At 37.6% G+C, this 16,025-nt stretch overlaps 1 protein-coding gene across 1 annotated transcript in view; it reads right to left on the reverse strand.

Annotated features, from left to right (window-relative positions):
* The window catches only part of CEP112 (centrosomal protein 112), a 373,877-nt gene that overhangs the window by 86,967 nt on the left and 270,885 nt on the right, over positions 1 to 16,025 (reverse strand). The window contains exon 22 of the mRNA XM_031468925.2: positions 2,734 to 2,796. Within this exon, the coding sequence (XP_031324785.1) occupies positions 2,734 to 2,796 (63 nt within the window). The remainder of the gene's footprint in view (positions 1 to 2,733; positions 2,797 to 16,025) is intronic.

Raw genomic sequence — 16,025 nt, forward strand, 5'->3', positions numbered from 1 at the left:
ATGTAATATTAAGATTAAAAAAAGAACAAATATGTGATTCTGAGGGAACTGTATTTGGGAGTGTGCCCAGAGATGATGCAAACATTGCCATCACGTGAACACTGAGGATCCCAGAAGGGGCACAGTCCTGGCCCTGCCGAGGGCTTAGCATACATGGTCTACTAGGTCTAAAAGCTTGATAAAATCTTAAAGATTAAGTAACTTCCTTTAAGGGAGGAAGATATTTAAAATATTTTCCAAATTAACCTGATGATTTCCTAGGCACCAGTGTATTCATTACTAATGCATTCATCTTACTACTTTTTTTTTTTTTTTTTTTGAGAGAGGGATTTTTAAAAATCTGATAAACAGTTACGCAGCTTTGCTCCTGGCATGCTCCTCAGCTTAGATATGTGTTAAGAGATTCCAGCAAACCATCACTGGAAAACAGCAAGTCAGTCCACAGGTCTGTTTCATAATGTCTATTTTCAAACAATCTGTTTCTCTGAACTGACTAGATTATAGACCGGTATTTTTCAAATGCCAGTTCACAGACAAATAGACACATATATTTATATGCATATAAATACTTATGTGTATTTAGAAGTGAGCTAACAAAATATTCGTAATGTAAGAAGGATGGACTTTTATCATGTTTCTAAGATTTTTTTCTGTTTTTGTATTGCACTTTTCACTTATGAAATGACGGGTAAAGGACATGATAGTTGTTACTGATTTTTCCTCCTCGTCTCCTTCATGTCTTTATGTGGGAAAATATTCAGCGACCCCATGCCTCTCCAAACTTTGGAGGGAGACTTCACCGATCCTTGAACGCCCAGAAGTGTATTTAAAATAAATAATTTCTTGCTCCTTCCATACCTGTGTCATTCTTTGCTCCCTCCCTTTCTTTCTCTACTGCAATTTTAATATGCTCCCGGAAAAACTAACAGTTATTAAATGCTTTACCATGTAGCAGGCTCTGTACTAAGCACTTTTTTGGCATTGGATCACTTAATACTTCACACTGACCTATGAGGTAAGTGCTACACCCCCATTTTACAAGTGAGGAAGCCGAATTCCAGAGAGGGCAGGTAACCCGCTCAAGGTCACAGAAGCCGTGGGACTGGTATTCAGATTCAGGTCTGCGGACTCCAAAGCTTAGGCTTTTTTCCACACTAACTTACATCTAATTTGCTTTAATATGGACTAATCAGGCTTCTTCACACCTTCCTTCAGATAAACTTTAATACTCCTGTTTACGCTCTAGATCTTTAAGCATTTTTATTAGCTATCTTATATCTCACTTTCGGTCTGCCTCCCCCATGCAATAGAAAGGAAAATGAGCAGGATGTAAGGGAATGCCAGCTGGGTGGGTTTTTTTTGGTTTGTTTTCCATGTTTTAATTTAACTTTTGGACCCAGAAGATGTCTTTTGATTATAAGAATCTTTCTCAGTGGATTAAAAAGGATATTTCCCCATGTTCTTTCCTGGAATAATGGCAATCAAGACCTCATCGTCATCTTTTAAATAAACACAGAAGTCTTCTCTTAGAGACTTTTTGCTTTCCTAATGGGGTGTGAATTATACAATACATGTGCATTTTAGAAATAATTATAGAACCTAAGAAATTTCATAATTATCAGCAGTCTTGCCATATTAAAAATGTGAGGGGTTGGGCCAGACTGGTGGTGTCAGGTTAAGGGTTTCCGTTCCAAAGTCAGATACAGGTTGGGTCCTGGCTTAGTTGCGTGGTCACTTGTGCGACCTCACCTCTCTGAGTCTCAGTTTTCTCAAGGGGAAAAATGGGGCCACTAAGAGTTCCTAACCCCAGAGTTACTGTAAATGAAGACTGAATGAGTCAATAGGATTAGTGCCCCATAAAATTCCTAATTTTATTAACATTTTGTTGTCCTGTTGCTATTACTAGCACTGTGCAGGAACCCATAAAAAGGTAAATAAATTTCAGTTTACTGCCACATATCACAGTACACATGGCAAAAATACTCAGAGAAGCTGATTTAAAAAATCATTAGATATGATGCTTGCAAAATGAAATGGCTTAATCCACCCATCAGATGAAAATTAGTGTGTATTCCAGAATTACTCATATGCCTAAGGAATGCTTGGGATTCCCCGGATGACACTATGGGAGTCATTATAGCAACTTTTCCAGAAAAAGGACTCTGAGCATCATACGTCAAGTAGAGACAAGCATTTCATTTTTGGTCCTCTACTAAAACTACCATAGCAACAACATACAGCAAGGTATGAATTATAATTCTTCTTTTCCCCCAAATGAGTCTATGGTTGGCTGCTAATTTAAACCCAGTGTATTTGCCATGTTGAGTTTTGCTGTTAAGCAGTCTTCAGGTGAAGCAAAATGGAATTCTACAAAAAAGCCCAGATGGTATCAAACTGCTGACATCACAAATGTAGGTGTGTACATCTCCCACCCTTGTGAAATATGTTTCAGCCTGGGCTTGTTCAAGTACACGGGCTGGTTTTACGACATCTGGATGTGTGTGTGTGTGTTGGTTCAAATGGTTCAATATGCCTAATTTAAAAAAAAAAATTAAGACCGAAAAGCGTATTTTATTTATCTATATATCCATAAAAAATATACTAATCTACACACACACACACACAAAACGGAAAAGAATTCAGTTTAACTCTAAAGTACAAATGCTTTTATGTGTAGGTTTCTTTCTTCTTTGTTTTGGTTTTGCTTTTTTTTTTTTCCTTTAACATTCTTACCTGTGAAGATTTGGCAAGCTTCTGAGTATATTCCTTCTCAATCTGCTTGAGCCTGTTGTTGGCCTGAAAAACACACGAACACAAACACACACACACACACAGTGACCTGTGAGTTTGGTATCTCTTCCACATGCCTATCACCAGGCAGCTGGGATGGCTGCCAGCTGCACCGCCCTTCTGGGGCGGCCAGAAAACCACAGGGCTTGTCTTTGATCTAACGCCAACTATTCATCACTTAAAAAGCAAAAAGCAAAAGAGAAAAAAAAAAAAAAAGATCTCTCCTGCCAATTATTAGACAAACACAGACTTCTGTGGAGAGAAAGAGAAAGGGAGGAGAGACAGAAATAGACCCAGCAGAAGTGTGAGGGCTCGGAGGGGGAGCAGGGAAAGGGAGAGGACACGAGGGGACAGGGAATCGGAGGCGGAGGAAAAGTACAAGGGAAACGTAATACCCTTTCCCTTAGTTTAAAGATGAAAGAGCTAGATGCTCCTGGACGGAGGCAGACAGATTTTCAGATTTACTGAGCAAAGATTTGACTCACTACTCTGCCTAACACAAGAACACTTTTTTGAAGTGACAAATGTATCTAAATCAAACCACTTTTTTTATGCTCCGGAAGTAGGGTGGCCTTCCCAGAATAAGTCCACCTTCCTTAGAACTCTTATTATCGCCTGTGCCACCCGAGTTCCGATCCTTTGTGTGTGACCTGCTTTCCCGCTCTCTGGAAGCCTTCAGGATCTTCACTTTATCCTTAGAGCTCAGAAATGTCAGAGCAACATGCCCTAGACTGGGTTTTTTTGTTTTGTTTTGTTTTTCATCCATTGTGCAGGCAGTAAGTGTCCTTCATTTCTAGAAAGGGGTTTGGTCATTACTCTCCTAATTTCCTCTCTTTTTTCCCCCCCAGTTTGTCTCTTTCTCTCGTCTCTGTCCCTGCAGCTCTGATTACTGGACCTCTCAGCTGTATCATCCCTTTTTTCTTCTTGTTTCTACTTTCCATTACTTTGTCTTTGTGATCTTTTGTAGCAATTTCTCAACTTTAAATTTTAAACTTTGTATTGGATTTTTCAAAAAAATTCTGCCGTACTCATTGTGATTTCCAAGAGTTTTTGTTGCTGTTCTCTGAGTACCAACTTCACTCCCCTTTTTTACAGATGTGGAAACTTGATGCACAGTAATCTGCCTCAGGTAAGCTGCTCAGCATCACATGTCTAGGAAGTGATGGAGCCAGGACTCGATCCTGCACTGTAAGGCATGGGTGCTTTCCAGCTAGAACACATCGCATATCGCCTCTCATACAATGCCTCCCTATTTCTCCTGAGGTTCTTAATTTCATATATACATGTACATACCCATATGTCTATATCTACACACACATATTTTAATTATATTTCTGCTCTCTAGAGTGTTTTTTTTTTTTTCTTAGTTCATCTTATTTATTTGTCTTGCCAGCCTGGTTTGGTCTCTTTCTCACTTTAGAAACCTTCCTCAATTTTTGGTGATCTTTGGTGTTTTTTCTTATTTAAAGTGTGGCCTTCTAAAAGGGGCAGGCTTGGGGACAGGTGGGTGTCATCACAGGGATCACAAGGGGTCCTGGACTCTCCCATGCCACTATCTGAGTGGACATTCTTCTTGGACCACTTTGCCCAGAGCCGTATCCTCCAGTTTACTACCTGGCAGCACACATCTGGCTGCCAGTGTTTTCAGAAGGGCGCCTAGATGCTCAGGATGGCAATTTTTGTACAATCCTGTTTTTATTTCAGCCCTCAGCTGTTGCTGGCTGCCCTCTCTCATTCCACCTCACCAGAGAGCAAACCAGGGGTGAGGGCAGAGATGGACAAGGAATAAATTCGTATGTGGAAACTCTAATCCTACTGTCATGGTATTTGGGGTGAGGCTTTTGGGAGGTAATTACATCGTGGGGTGGAGCCCTCTTGAATGGGATTAAGGCCTTTATAAGAAGAGGTCAGAGAGCTAGTTCCTTCTGCCATGTGAAGATACAAGGAGAAGATGACAGTCTGCAAGCGAGAAGAAGACTCTTATAAGAACTCGACCATGCTGGCACCCTGATCTCGGACTTCCATCCTCCAGGACTGTCAGAAATAAAGTTTTGTTCTTGATAAGCCACCCAATATTTGGTGTTTTGCTATAGAACCCAAGCTGACTGAGACAATAGTCATGTGTTTTATTAATTGAAGTTCAAAAGCAATTCTTTATATATAGAGTTTATCCCATAAATCTCTTTGCATCCATAATCCCATTGAATATACTGGGTAGTTTTGTTTTTTTTTAATCACAAAACGCTTGATAAAGTATTTGTTGCTTATTTAATAAACACTTGTAGAGCTCCTACCATGCACTGTTTTAAATGCTTTAAAATATTTACTTACTAGAAAATATAAATTTTATATATAAATCTAAAATTATAGCGTCATAAAGATTCCCAGAGACGTTGGTTAGTGGAGGATGGCCTGTGTCTCGGATGCAGTGACTCTTCATGAGTCTATGGCTAGCCAGCCCAGTGCCCTACAAACTCAAGTAGGTCCTTTTACAACTAACTATCCAATTCATTCATCCATTTCAGGCAACTGGGACTACAGCAGTGAACAAAACAGACAAAAATCCCTCTCTACCCGGAACTTCTAACCTAGAGAGTTAACATATAACTTACCAAAGCGATAATATTTTAGATGGTGCAGGTGCTGTGCAGAAGGATAAAGCAAGAGAGAGAGATGAGAGGTGTGGAAACGTAGGGGGAGTTTACAATTTTTAAAACACAGAAGTTAGGGAAGGTCTCAATGGGAGGATGACATGTGAGCAAAGACCTGCAGAAGATGAGGGAGCCATGGTGGATTCTAGGGAAAGAGTGCTCCAGGCAGAAGGAGAGCCAGTACAAAGGCCCTGAGGCAGAGGCAGGCACAGCATGTTCAATGCACAGTGAGGTGGCCAGTGTGGTTGGACAAGATGAGGTCTGAGAGAGAACGAAGGGCCAGATCCTTCACAGTGTGGTAGGCAGTTGTAAGGAATGTGGCTTTTAATCTGAGTGACATGGAGCGTCAGTGAGGAGCTTTCAGTACAAGAGTGACACGGTTTAACTTAAGTATTTATGAGATCACTCTGGCTCTGGTTTTGGGCAAGAATCAAGCAAAGAAGCCAGTTGGAGTCTGTTGCAAATAATCCAGATGGTAACAGATGAGGTGGTGAGAAGTGGTCAGATTTTGAGAAAGATTTCAAAGTAGAACCAATTGGATATGCTTTGTGATAAAAAAGAGATGAATCAAGGATGACTTCAAGATTTTTGTCCTAAGCAACTAGAAGAATGGGGTTGTCATTAACTTACATCAAAAAATCTATGCATGGAATAGATTTGGGGGGAAAGATTAAGAGATAAGCTTTGGACATATTAAGTCTGGAGATGGCTTTTGGACATCTGTTGTTGAGATGGATATTTGGATATTCACGTCGGGAGTTCAGAGAAGAGGTCTAGGTTAGAAGTATAAATCCAGACATCATCGGTATGTAAGTGGCAGACAGAACTATGCTACTGGATGAGACCTCAAGGCACTGAGTGTATATCAAATAGAGAAGTCTAATGCTGAGCTCTGGGCCTGCAAATGTCAGTAGACTGGAGGAAAGGAAAGTAGATAAGGAGGAAAGTAAACAGAAGTAATAGCTGGAGAGAGAAGAAAATGGGGTAAGAGGGAATCCTGAAGCCAAATGAAGACAGTGTTTCAAAGACTATTAAACTGTGTCAGATTCTACAGAGAAGTCATATCAAGTGAGGACTGAGGGTTTAAGTGTGTAGAGAACATTGGTGATGTGGATACAAGCAATTCTGGTACAGTGGCAAGGAAGAAAGATGGATTAGAGGGAGAGGAACTGGAGCAAATAAGATGATTTCTTCAGAGTTTTGTTACAAAGAAAAAAAAAGAGAGAGAGAAATGGGCTGGAAGTTGCAGGAGAAGTGAGTAAAGAAAGGTTTTTTTTTTTTTTTTTTTACAAGATAAGAGAACACTATGTGTGCAGGATGATGGGAAAGAAATGGCAGCAGAGAAGGAGAAATAGATGATGCCAAAGATTTACTGGAGGCATGTCCTTGAGTGAAGGAGATGGGGTGGATTCTAGAGCACAAGAGGAAGAGACGGCTTTTGCAGGAGTTGTAGGTAACAGTGGTTATTAGGGCCCACTTGAAATGACCAGTGTTGAATTCAAAGTGAGACCAACTGGTAATAGATGAATACCTCTAGAACTTGCTAATAGCAAAATGGAGCAGAGTCAACACTTTGGAGAATAATGAGAATGACTGAATAAATAAAATTAATTTATCAACCTTCAGAGTTTTTACTATTTATTTGAACCAAAATCACAGTAGCCTGCATTTCTCCTTTTAAATAAACCTAAAAAGCTCTAGTTTAGCATGGTTGAAAATTTATAAAGCTAACTTATCACGCCAACTGTCTATAAAGCATGAATAATTTTATTCTCAGGATGGTACTGACTGGACATTTCCATACATACGATTAGATTAGGGTTAGTTATTTTAATCCAAATCTTATTTTTACAGGTATCATTACTATATAGAAATACGACTTTCAATCGTCTGCAGCATGACCTGAACAGATGTAGAATAACAGATGAGAGGAAAATCATAGTCTTGAAATGAGAAAGTTGTTTTCTTTTTTGCTGCTGTTGTTTTAATCTCTGGCTCTTTCTCCCTGTTCCCACGTGTGCTGGCCACGCCCTCCACCCTCGACCAGGCACTCAGTTCTCCTCTACTGTTCTAGAGCCTCTTCCTTGGGTCATTCTTCTCTGTTAAAGAGCATAGTGTGTGGGTCCACTTTCTGCATGTAATTCCTATAAAAATCTTGGGTTTAAAACCCTACTGGAAAGGAACAAACCAAACAATTTTCACAAAGGTGTCAATCATTGTTGATCATCTCAGTTGCTACCCTTTCCTTGCAAGGTACTTTGCAATATGTCTTAATTCAAAAAAATCCTTCATTCCCTTTTTTTTTTTCCATTTCCTTTTATTAACGGTGAAAGTTCAGGCATTCCTGATTTCCAGGAAGGTGGTTTGGAAGGAAGAAAATTAGGAGACTCCTCTAGAATACTTATATTTAAGGTAAGCCCAGATCTTGTAAAGATAAATTTCTTTAAAATATAATAGTATTACATTTTTGAATAAAATATTTGTTTATAGGATTAAAAAGAAAGGGTATTTTCCAGATTCTTGAAACATAGCATAAAGCTCAGATTATTATGCAGTATTTTCTACTCAGAAGCTTTGTAGGCATCCATCTGAAGCTTCTTCAAGCATTATGAATACAGTTATGGCCAGCTGGTGCCAGATGTTAACATACAACTGTGTTACTACCTTATCAACAAAAATATTCAGAGCAGTCATAACAAATATTTATGTATAATTTAATTTAAAATATTTACAGAATTTTCAAACTTGAAAAATCTCTATATTTTACCTCAAAAGAAAGGTAAAAATTTGGAAGCATAAATAAAATTCATGATTTCCACCTGGGCCATGACAGAGTAACTTGATCTGCTGCAGTAAACAGCTAGGAAACAGGACAAGATAAAGGAAACACTGTTTTAAGATGTTGGAAACAAGAAGCACAGGACTGTGACCATGTGAAGAGAAGGGAAACACATGAGATAAGCCCACAGTCACCCTTGCTTTCATCCGGGAGGCACATTCTGGGCCTGAATGTAGGGGAAGGGAATCAAAGGAGAGCGTAGCAGTATTGTGAATTGAGAAAACAAAGACTGGAGTTTGGGAAGGCTGAGGAAGCTGGAATTTGTGGGAGCAGAGCACTAGACAGGAGGAAGCTATGCAGAGAAATAGCACTGGACATCTGCCTGGTTTCCCCTTGAGTCTGTTGCTGATACTTTGTGCATGTGAAGGGTTAAGTCCTATAAGGCCAAGTGAAAAGTGACTGGTGAGCTTTGAGATAAACAATTCCCAAAGCTCACATAAAGCTGAGAGATATTTGAGTTTTGACCAGCCAGAATGGAGAGTCCTCACAGAACACCCAGAAAGGTCACACTTTAGTCATGGGGTTAAACCAGCCTTGGAGTAAAGACAATCTTAAGTCAGCTCTAACAAAATTTAAAACGAGCCTCATATGGATCAAACTGGTCATCCATAAGTAACTTAACAGCTTCCTAAACAAAGTCCAGTAGTTTTTAAAAGAAGTCAAGAAAATCCAGCATTCAACAGCAAATTTTACAGTGCCCAACATCCAATAAAAGATAACCAAACATGAGAAGAAGCAGGACTATGTGAGCCATAGGCAGGAGAAAAATCAGTCAATAGAGTTAGACCTGGAAATGACAGAGATGGTGGAATTAGTAGACAAAGACTTTAAGTTACCCATTAAAAACAGACTCAAATATTTAAACAAAAACTTAAATATAATGAAGAGAGAAACAGAACTATTAAAAAAGAACTAAATAACCTAGAGCATAGGAATATATTTATCTGAAAGGAAAATTTTACTGGTGGGATAAACAACAGATTTGGCAGATCAGTGAATATGAAGAAAAAGCATTTTTAATATCCAAATGATTGCCAGAGAGACAAAAGACTCAATTTAACGAATAGTCTCAGTAATCTCTGAGATTATATCACATCAGCTAACATATGTGTAACTGTTATATCAGGAGGAGAAAGGTTTGGAAAAATATTTGAAGACATAATGGCTGAAAATTTTCCAATATGAAGAAAACTATAAACCTACAAGTTGATCAGTGAACAAAAAGATAAACATAAAGAAAACCACAACAAGATACATCATAACAAAACTGCTAGAACAGAAATAAAGGTAACATCTTAAAAGCAGCCAGCAAAAAGATACATTAAAAAGAATAAGGATTTTTCATCCAAAACTGACCTAGTCAGAACATAACATTAATTAATCTTTAAAGTGCTAAAAGAAAAATAATCTGTCAATCTAGGACTGGATATTTAGAAAAAATATCTTTCAAGACTGAAGATGAAATACGAATATCAACAAACAAAAATCTGACAGAATTTATCACTAGCAGACATGTACTACATAAAAGGTTAAAGGCAGTTGTTCAGGCAGGTGGAAAATGATATCAAATGGAAACCCAGATCAACTCAAAGGAATGAAGAGCCCTTGATATAGAAAATATGTGTGTCAATATAATTATCTTTTTTTCTCATTTTAAAATTTCTTTGAAAGACAATATACTGTTAAAGCAATAATAATAAAACTATATCGTGAGGTTTTAGGGACAATCTATTTAGAAATAGGATAGGTATAGGAAAGGGAAATGTACTAAGATACTTAAATTTTATGTAAATTGGCATAATAGCTTATGAAAGCAGACTATCATAAAGTACATATAAAAAGTTAAGAGGCATATCTAATAAGCCAATAGTAGAAATACAAATAGCCCAAACAGTAGATTAAAACCCAGTACTATCAATAATTACATTAAATATAAATGGTTTAAAAATTCCATCTAAATGACAAAGATTGTCAGACTGGATTTAAAAGGTGTTAACTACATGGTGTTTTCAAGATAAATACTTTATATTTTTTAAAAATTTAAAATTTAAGGGATGAAGAAAGTTGTACCATGCAAACACTAACCATAGGAAGAGTGGAGTGTCTATGCTAATATCTAAGTAGATTTGAAAACAAAGACGCTTAGCAGAAAATAAGAGGGCTATTTTATAATGACAGGAAGGTTTAATTCATAAAAATGATATAACAATCCTAATGTGTATGTACCTAATGTCAAGTGCTTCAAAATACATGAGGCAGAGACTGACAGAACTGAAAGGAGAAGTAGTCAAATCCACAAATTATACTTGAGGGGATTTCAAGTCTCTTCTCTCAGGAACTAACAGAAAAAGTAGAAAATTAGGATACAGATGATCTGAAAAAGACTGTCAAACAACTCGACCATTAATTAAGAAAGACCGTATTTTGGACCATACAAAAAATTTCAATAAATTTTATAAGGATTGAAATCATAGAGTATCTTCTCTGACTACAATAAAACTAAATTAGAAATCCATAATAGAAATGTATTTGATGTTTCTAAAATGTCCAGAAAATAAACAATATACGCTTAATTTCTATGAGTCAAAGAAGAAATCACAAGGGAAATAAGAAAATATTTCTAAATTAATTAAAGTGGAAGCATGGTATCTGTGGAATGCAGCTAAATCAGTGCCTCATGGAAATTTTTAGCTTTCAGTTATTTTATCAGCAAAAAAAAAAAAAAAAAAAAATCTAAAATAAGTGATAAAAGTTTCCCCCGAGGAAGCCTGTACAAGAATAGGAAATTAAAGACAAAAAAAGTGTAAGAAAGAAAATAATAAAAATTAGAGTAGAAACCAATGAAATAGAAAATAGAAAACAAAACAGAAAAACAATGAACCCAAAAGCTTTTGAGAAGAGATCAATAAAATCAATAAACCTCCAGATAGACTGATCAGAAACAAAAGAAAGAAGATATAAATTACCAGCATCAGGAATGAGAGAAAGGGGACATCACTATCAGATCCTACAGATAATTAATATGGCAATAAGGAAATATTATAAACAACATACTATCAAATTTTTTGTAATTTAGACAAAATGCATAAATCTCTTGCATGATACAAATTACGAAAAGTAACTCAAGAAGAAATAGAAAATTCAAAGAGTTCTATATCACTATATGGGACACACACACACACCCCTATATTCAAGCCCAAGTGGCTTTACTAGTGACCTACCAAACATCTAAGGAAGAAATAATCAACTCCACATCACCTCTTCCAGAAAATAGAACAGGCAGAAATTGCATCCTGATAACTGGTTAAAGGAGCAATGTTCGTCTACCAAAACATGGATTCTACTTCTTACCGCAGTCAAAAGCCTTACACCATTAGTTTTCCCCAGTTTCCCTTCCTTTCACATCACCAATATTTTCTCCTATATTGACTTGTTTCCATGTGATTATAAATAGGCTAGTTTTTCAGACACACACACACCCCACATACAGTCCTCCCTGAAATCCTGATATATCCCTGTAATGGTTTCACTTTTTTTCCATGTTAGTAATTCTCGAATCATCTTTTTAAAATGATTATTATTATTTTTAATTCTTATTTTTTATTTAAGTGTAGTTGATTTACACAGTTACTTTGAGTACCTCCCCCGAGTTGGGCACTGTATGCTTACCATATAATCCAGAAATTCTACTCCTGGGTGTATATCCGGAAAAAAAAAAAAAAAAGCTAATTCAAAAAGATACATGTACCTCAATGGTCATAGCATCATTATTTACAATTGCCAAGGTATAGAAGCAACCTAAGTGGTCATCAACAGATGAATAAAGATGATGTAGTACACACACACACACACACACACACAGAAATACTACTCAACCATAAAAAAGCATAAAAATCTGCCATTTGCAACAATATGAATGGACTTGGAGGGTATTACGCTAAGTGAAATAAGTCAGACAGAGAAAGACAAACACTGTATGATATCACTTATATGTGGAATCTAAAATACAACAAACTAGTGAATATAGCAAAAAAGAAGCAGACTCACAGCTATAGACAACAAACTAGTGAGTCTCCAAGCCTCATAAAGTCTAGACTCCCTCCTTCCAAGCTTGAATTAATGTTTGACCATCCCTTAATCCACCACATTGGATAAGAACCTGAAACAACAGCAAGCTCACTGAGGCCTAAGGAAGGATGAGCCTTCCCTGAGAAGGCTCCAGTCTATCCCCGCACAGCATGGATGAGGGAACAGAGGAAGACAGAGCCATGCAAGAGTGACACACAGAGACCCTGTGCACCATCAAACATGGCCAGCAATGTGCATATTCACATCAGGACAGCGTCTGCATGTGGAGCACGGGGGCAAGAAGTCAGAGATGGGCAGGAGTGCAGAAGCATTTTTATTGGTTTTGCCACTTTGCATTATATCATAAATTTTTCCATGTAGTTAAAATTATTTCAAAACAATATTTTTATATTTTCCTTTATTCTTTTTTTTCCTTTTTTTGGTGAGGGAGGTAATTAGGTTTATTTACTTATTCTTAGAGGAGATATTGGGGATTGAACCCAGGACCTTATACACGCTAAGCATGCACTCTACCACTTGAGTTATACCCTCCCCGCTTCAAAACACAATTTTTAAAAACTTAATATCTCATTCTATGAGTTGAGAATAAAAAATGTTCCCACAAACTGAGGAAAAGACAATGTTCTGTAGCAACAGTAACAAATAGTTATCACAACTAGTTTTAAAGCTGTTCAACTCACTTTGGTGAACATATTTTTTAAAATTAATAAATTTGGCTTTATTAAAATTAATTTTTTTCAATAAAAACTCATTACGAAAGTGAGTGTGCATGCCATACATTTGGAAAAGACGGTCGCAATACATACATCTGAAAAAGGATTCACATCTAAAATATATAAAGAACCCCACAAATCAATTGAAAAAGACAAACAACCCAATTACAAAGGGGAGAAAAATTTAACGGCACTTTCACAGAAGATCTCCAAATGTTCAATAAGCCTGTAAAGAAGTATTCAACACCAGCTCTCACCAGGATATGCAATTTAAAACCACAATGAGACATCACTGTGCACTCCCCAAGAAGGGCTAAAATTGAAAGGACTGACACTATCAAGGATAATATGGATGTGGAGCAAGTAGAACTCTAGCACGTTACTGGTGGAAGTGCAAATTCATCCAACCAGGTTAGAAAATGATTCAGCAATATCTATTAAACAGATGCTAAACTTCTCACTCAGCAATTACACTCCTAGGTATACTATCCAAGATAGATGAGTGTCTTTGTCTACTAAAAGGCACATACAAGAGTTGGTGAACACACCTTTGCAGCCAAGCAAGAGGTGTCAACTCCTCACTTCTGAAAGCTAGCCAGTCACAAACAGACTCACTCCAACAAACACAGCTCCGAGGGTCAGCCAATCAGTGAGTCTCACATAAGTCACCATGCTTCTGCTGATGATGTCGAGCCACCGCCTCCCCACCCCTGAAGTTTAATCTACCCCTAACTCCTCTACAAGATCAGCAGTCTGCTTTGCTCAGAGAGGCTGTGCCTGACAAGCACAGATGTCCCTTATTCTAATAAGCAATAAAGTCAGCTTTCTTTTTTTTTATTTCAGATACTGACCAGCTGTAACATGGCTTATTGAACCATTTCTCGATTACTGGATATTTAGATTGTTTCCAACATGTCACCATTAAAAATAACACTGTGAGATACATCTGTATACATAAATGTTTCACTGCAGTACTGATCAGATTTTAAGATAAAGTCCAATAAGAGGAATTACCAAGTCAATGTATGGAAGAAATACTTTTAGAGCTCTTTCACCTTCTTCCATAGGAATAAAATTTTTGGTTGGATATCTGCTGCCCAGAATGAAGACTACATTTTTCAGACTCCTATGCAGACTCCTATGTGTGGCCGTGTGTCCAAGTCCTGCCCATGTAAGTGGAAGTGTTGCATGGAAGCTTCTGGAAACCTCCTTAAAAGGCAGTATGAATGTGACCTTTGATTCTTCTTTCCATGCAACTGCCTAGGCTTTAGATGTCACCTTGGACCACAAAGATGAGGGCAACACTATAAAGACAGCACCATGACCTGAATGGTTAGTCTAGCCTTTTATGTGAGATAGAAATAAACTATCTGGTCTAAACCACTAGTATTTGGAGTTTTGTGTCACTCACCGATGATTCTGATCCTAACAAATACAGCTGTATTTACCGGTCATATTTCCTGAGTTCCTGTTCTGATTTCCAACTGCCTACTAGCCACTTTCATCTAAGGTGTCCCCCTGGCAACAACAAAATTCAGTATCTCGACAATTCTATATATTTTGGGGGTAGGAGCTGTGCTATACTCATTTATCTCCCTTCCTCCAACACATTCCACACCAAGGCTCATGTCAAGTGCCTTGTAAATAGTAGGTGCTCGATAAGTATTTGGTGATTGAAGTTCTCCTTCTCCTCTTAACCTGGGGAAGATTCTTAACCTGGGGTCCAAGGATAGGCTTTAAAAGTCCACAGACACCCCTAAAATTTTATACAAAGTTTTAGATATGTTGTATTTTTCTGGAATAGGATCTAAGGACTTCAACAGATTTTCAAAGGCGTGCATGACCCAAAGAAGATTAAATAGCACTGTTTCTGTAAACACAGTGAAACCACATTCAGCTTCTTCATGGGTTTAAACCACGACTTTTGTTTTTTCAGTTTATTGGTCTTTAACATTTCCTCTGCTTTAACCAGTTCAGTTTTTTCTCAACTTCATGCCAACAATATTTTCCTGACTTGCCTCCCTGCCTTCACACTTAGCCAACCTCTAATCCACCCTGAATCCCTGTTGATAACTCTCCTGCTGAAGAATCTTGCTTACCAAGTCTAAGCTCCTTGGCCTGGCACTCCAGGTCCTCAGCGATGCAGAGCCCACATCTCTCTTCTGCTTCAACACCCCAAACACTAATTTTATGCTGTTAGGGTAGCTCCTCAAAGACAGAATCTTTGTCTATTCTATTAACTGATACATCCCAAGATCAACATATAATACAACCAATATCTGTTGAATGAGTGAATAAACATTTTCTAATATGGATTAATGGGGTTTTCCAGACAACCTCATTGCTTTGTGGACTCCGCCCCTCCATAAGCATCATGTTTTTCTCTAATCCTACCAGTGTGCATACACAGATCAGTTCAAATGCTGACATTTTCTTTGCTCATAGCCTACAGAAGTGATTTGGTTTTCTTCCTTTTGTGTACAAAGTCCTCAGTCCTGGTAATCTGCATGACTGTTCTGTAGTCTTTTGAAAACATGTCTTATCTTTCCTAACAGATTATGAACAGAGCTTGTGGCTTTGGCATTATTGCTTTGCCCTTTGTAGCTGCCTGGAAAATGTTTAGTGAATTAATGAAGAAAAGAGTATTTATGGGTTGAATTGGTAGGATTTTTGACAGTGTTTGAAGAAGAGGATAGCTTTCAATTTCTTCATCTCCACTTAACATATGAAAGGTAAGGTGGAGGGAGACTTAGAGTGGGAAAGTTTATGAGTATTTTTAAAACATGATTTACCGTACTTTATGATCTCTTCTAAGAGGAGATGAAAGATAATTTGGAGTAAAATGGAAATTGAGCATAAATGTTTGAGAGCAACGGCATCCACACTACTTCTCACCTTGGTAAATGTAACTTATTTTATATGCCATAAATATTTTAAGACATT

The sequence above is a fragment of the Camelus dromedarius genome, chromosome 16 (genome assembly GCF_036321535.1).
Source record: "Camelus dromedarius isolate mCamDro1 chromosome 16, mCamDro1.pat, whole genome shotgun sequence".
Taxonomy (NCBI): domain Eukaryota; kingdom Metazoa; phylum Chordata; class Mammalia; order Artiodactyla; family Camelidae; genus Camelus; species Camelus dromedarius.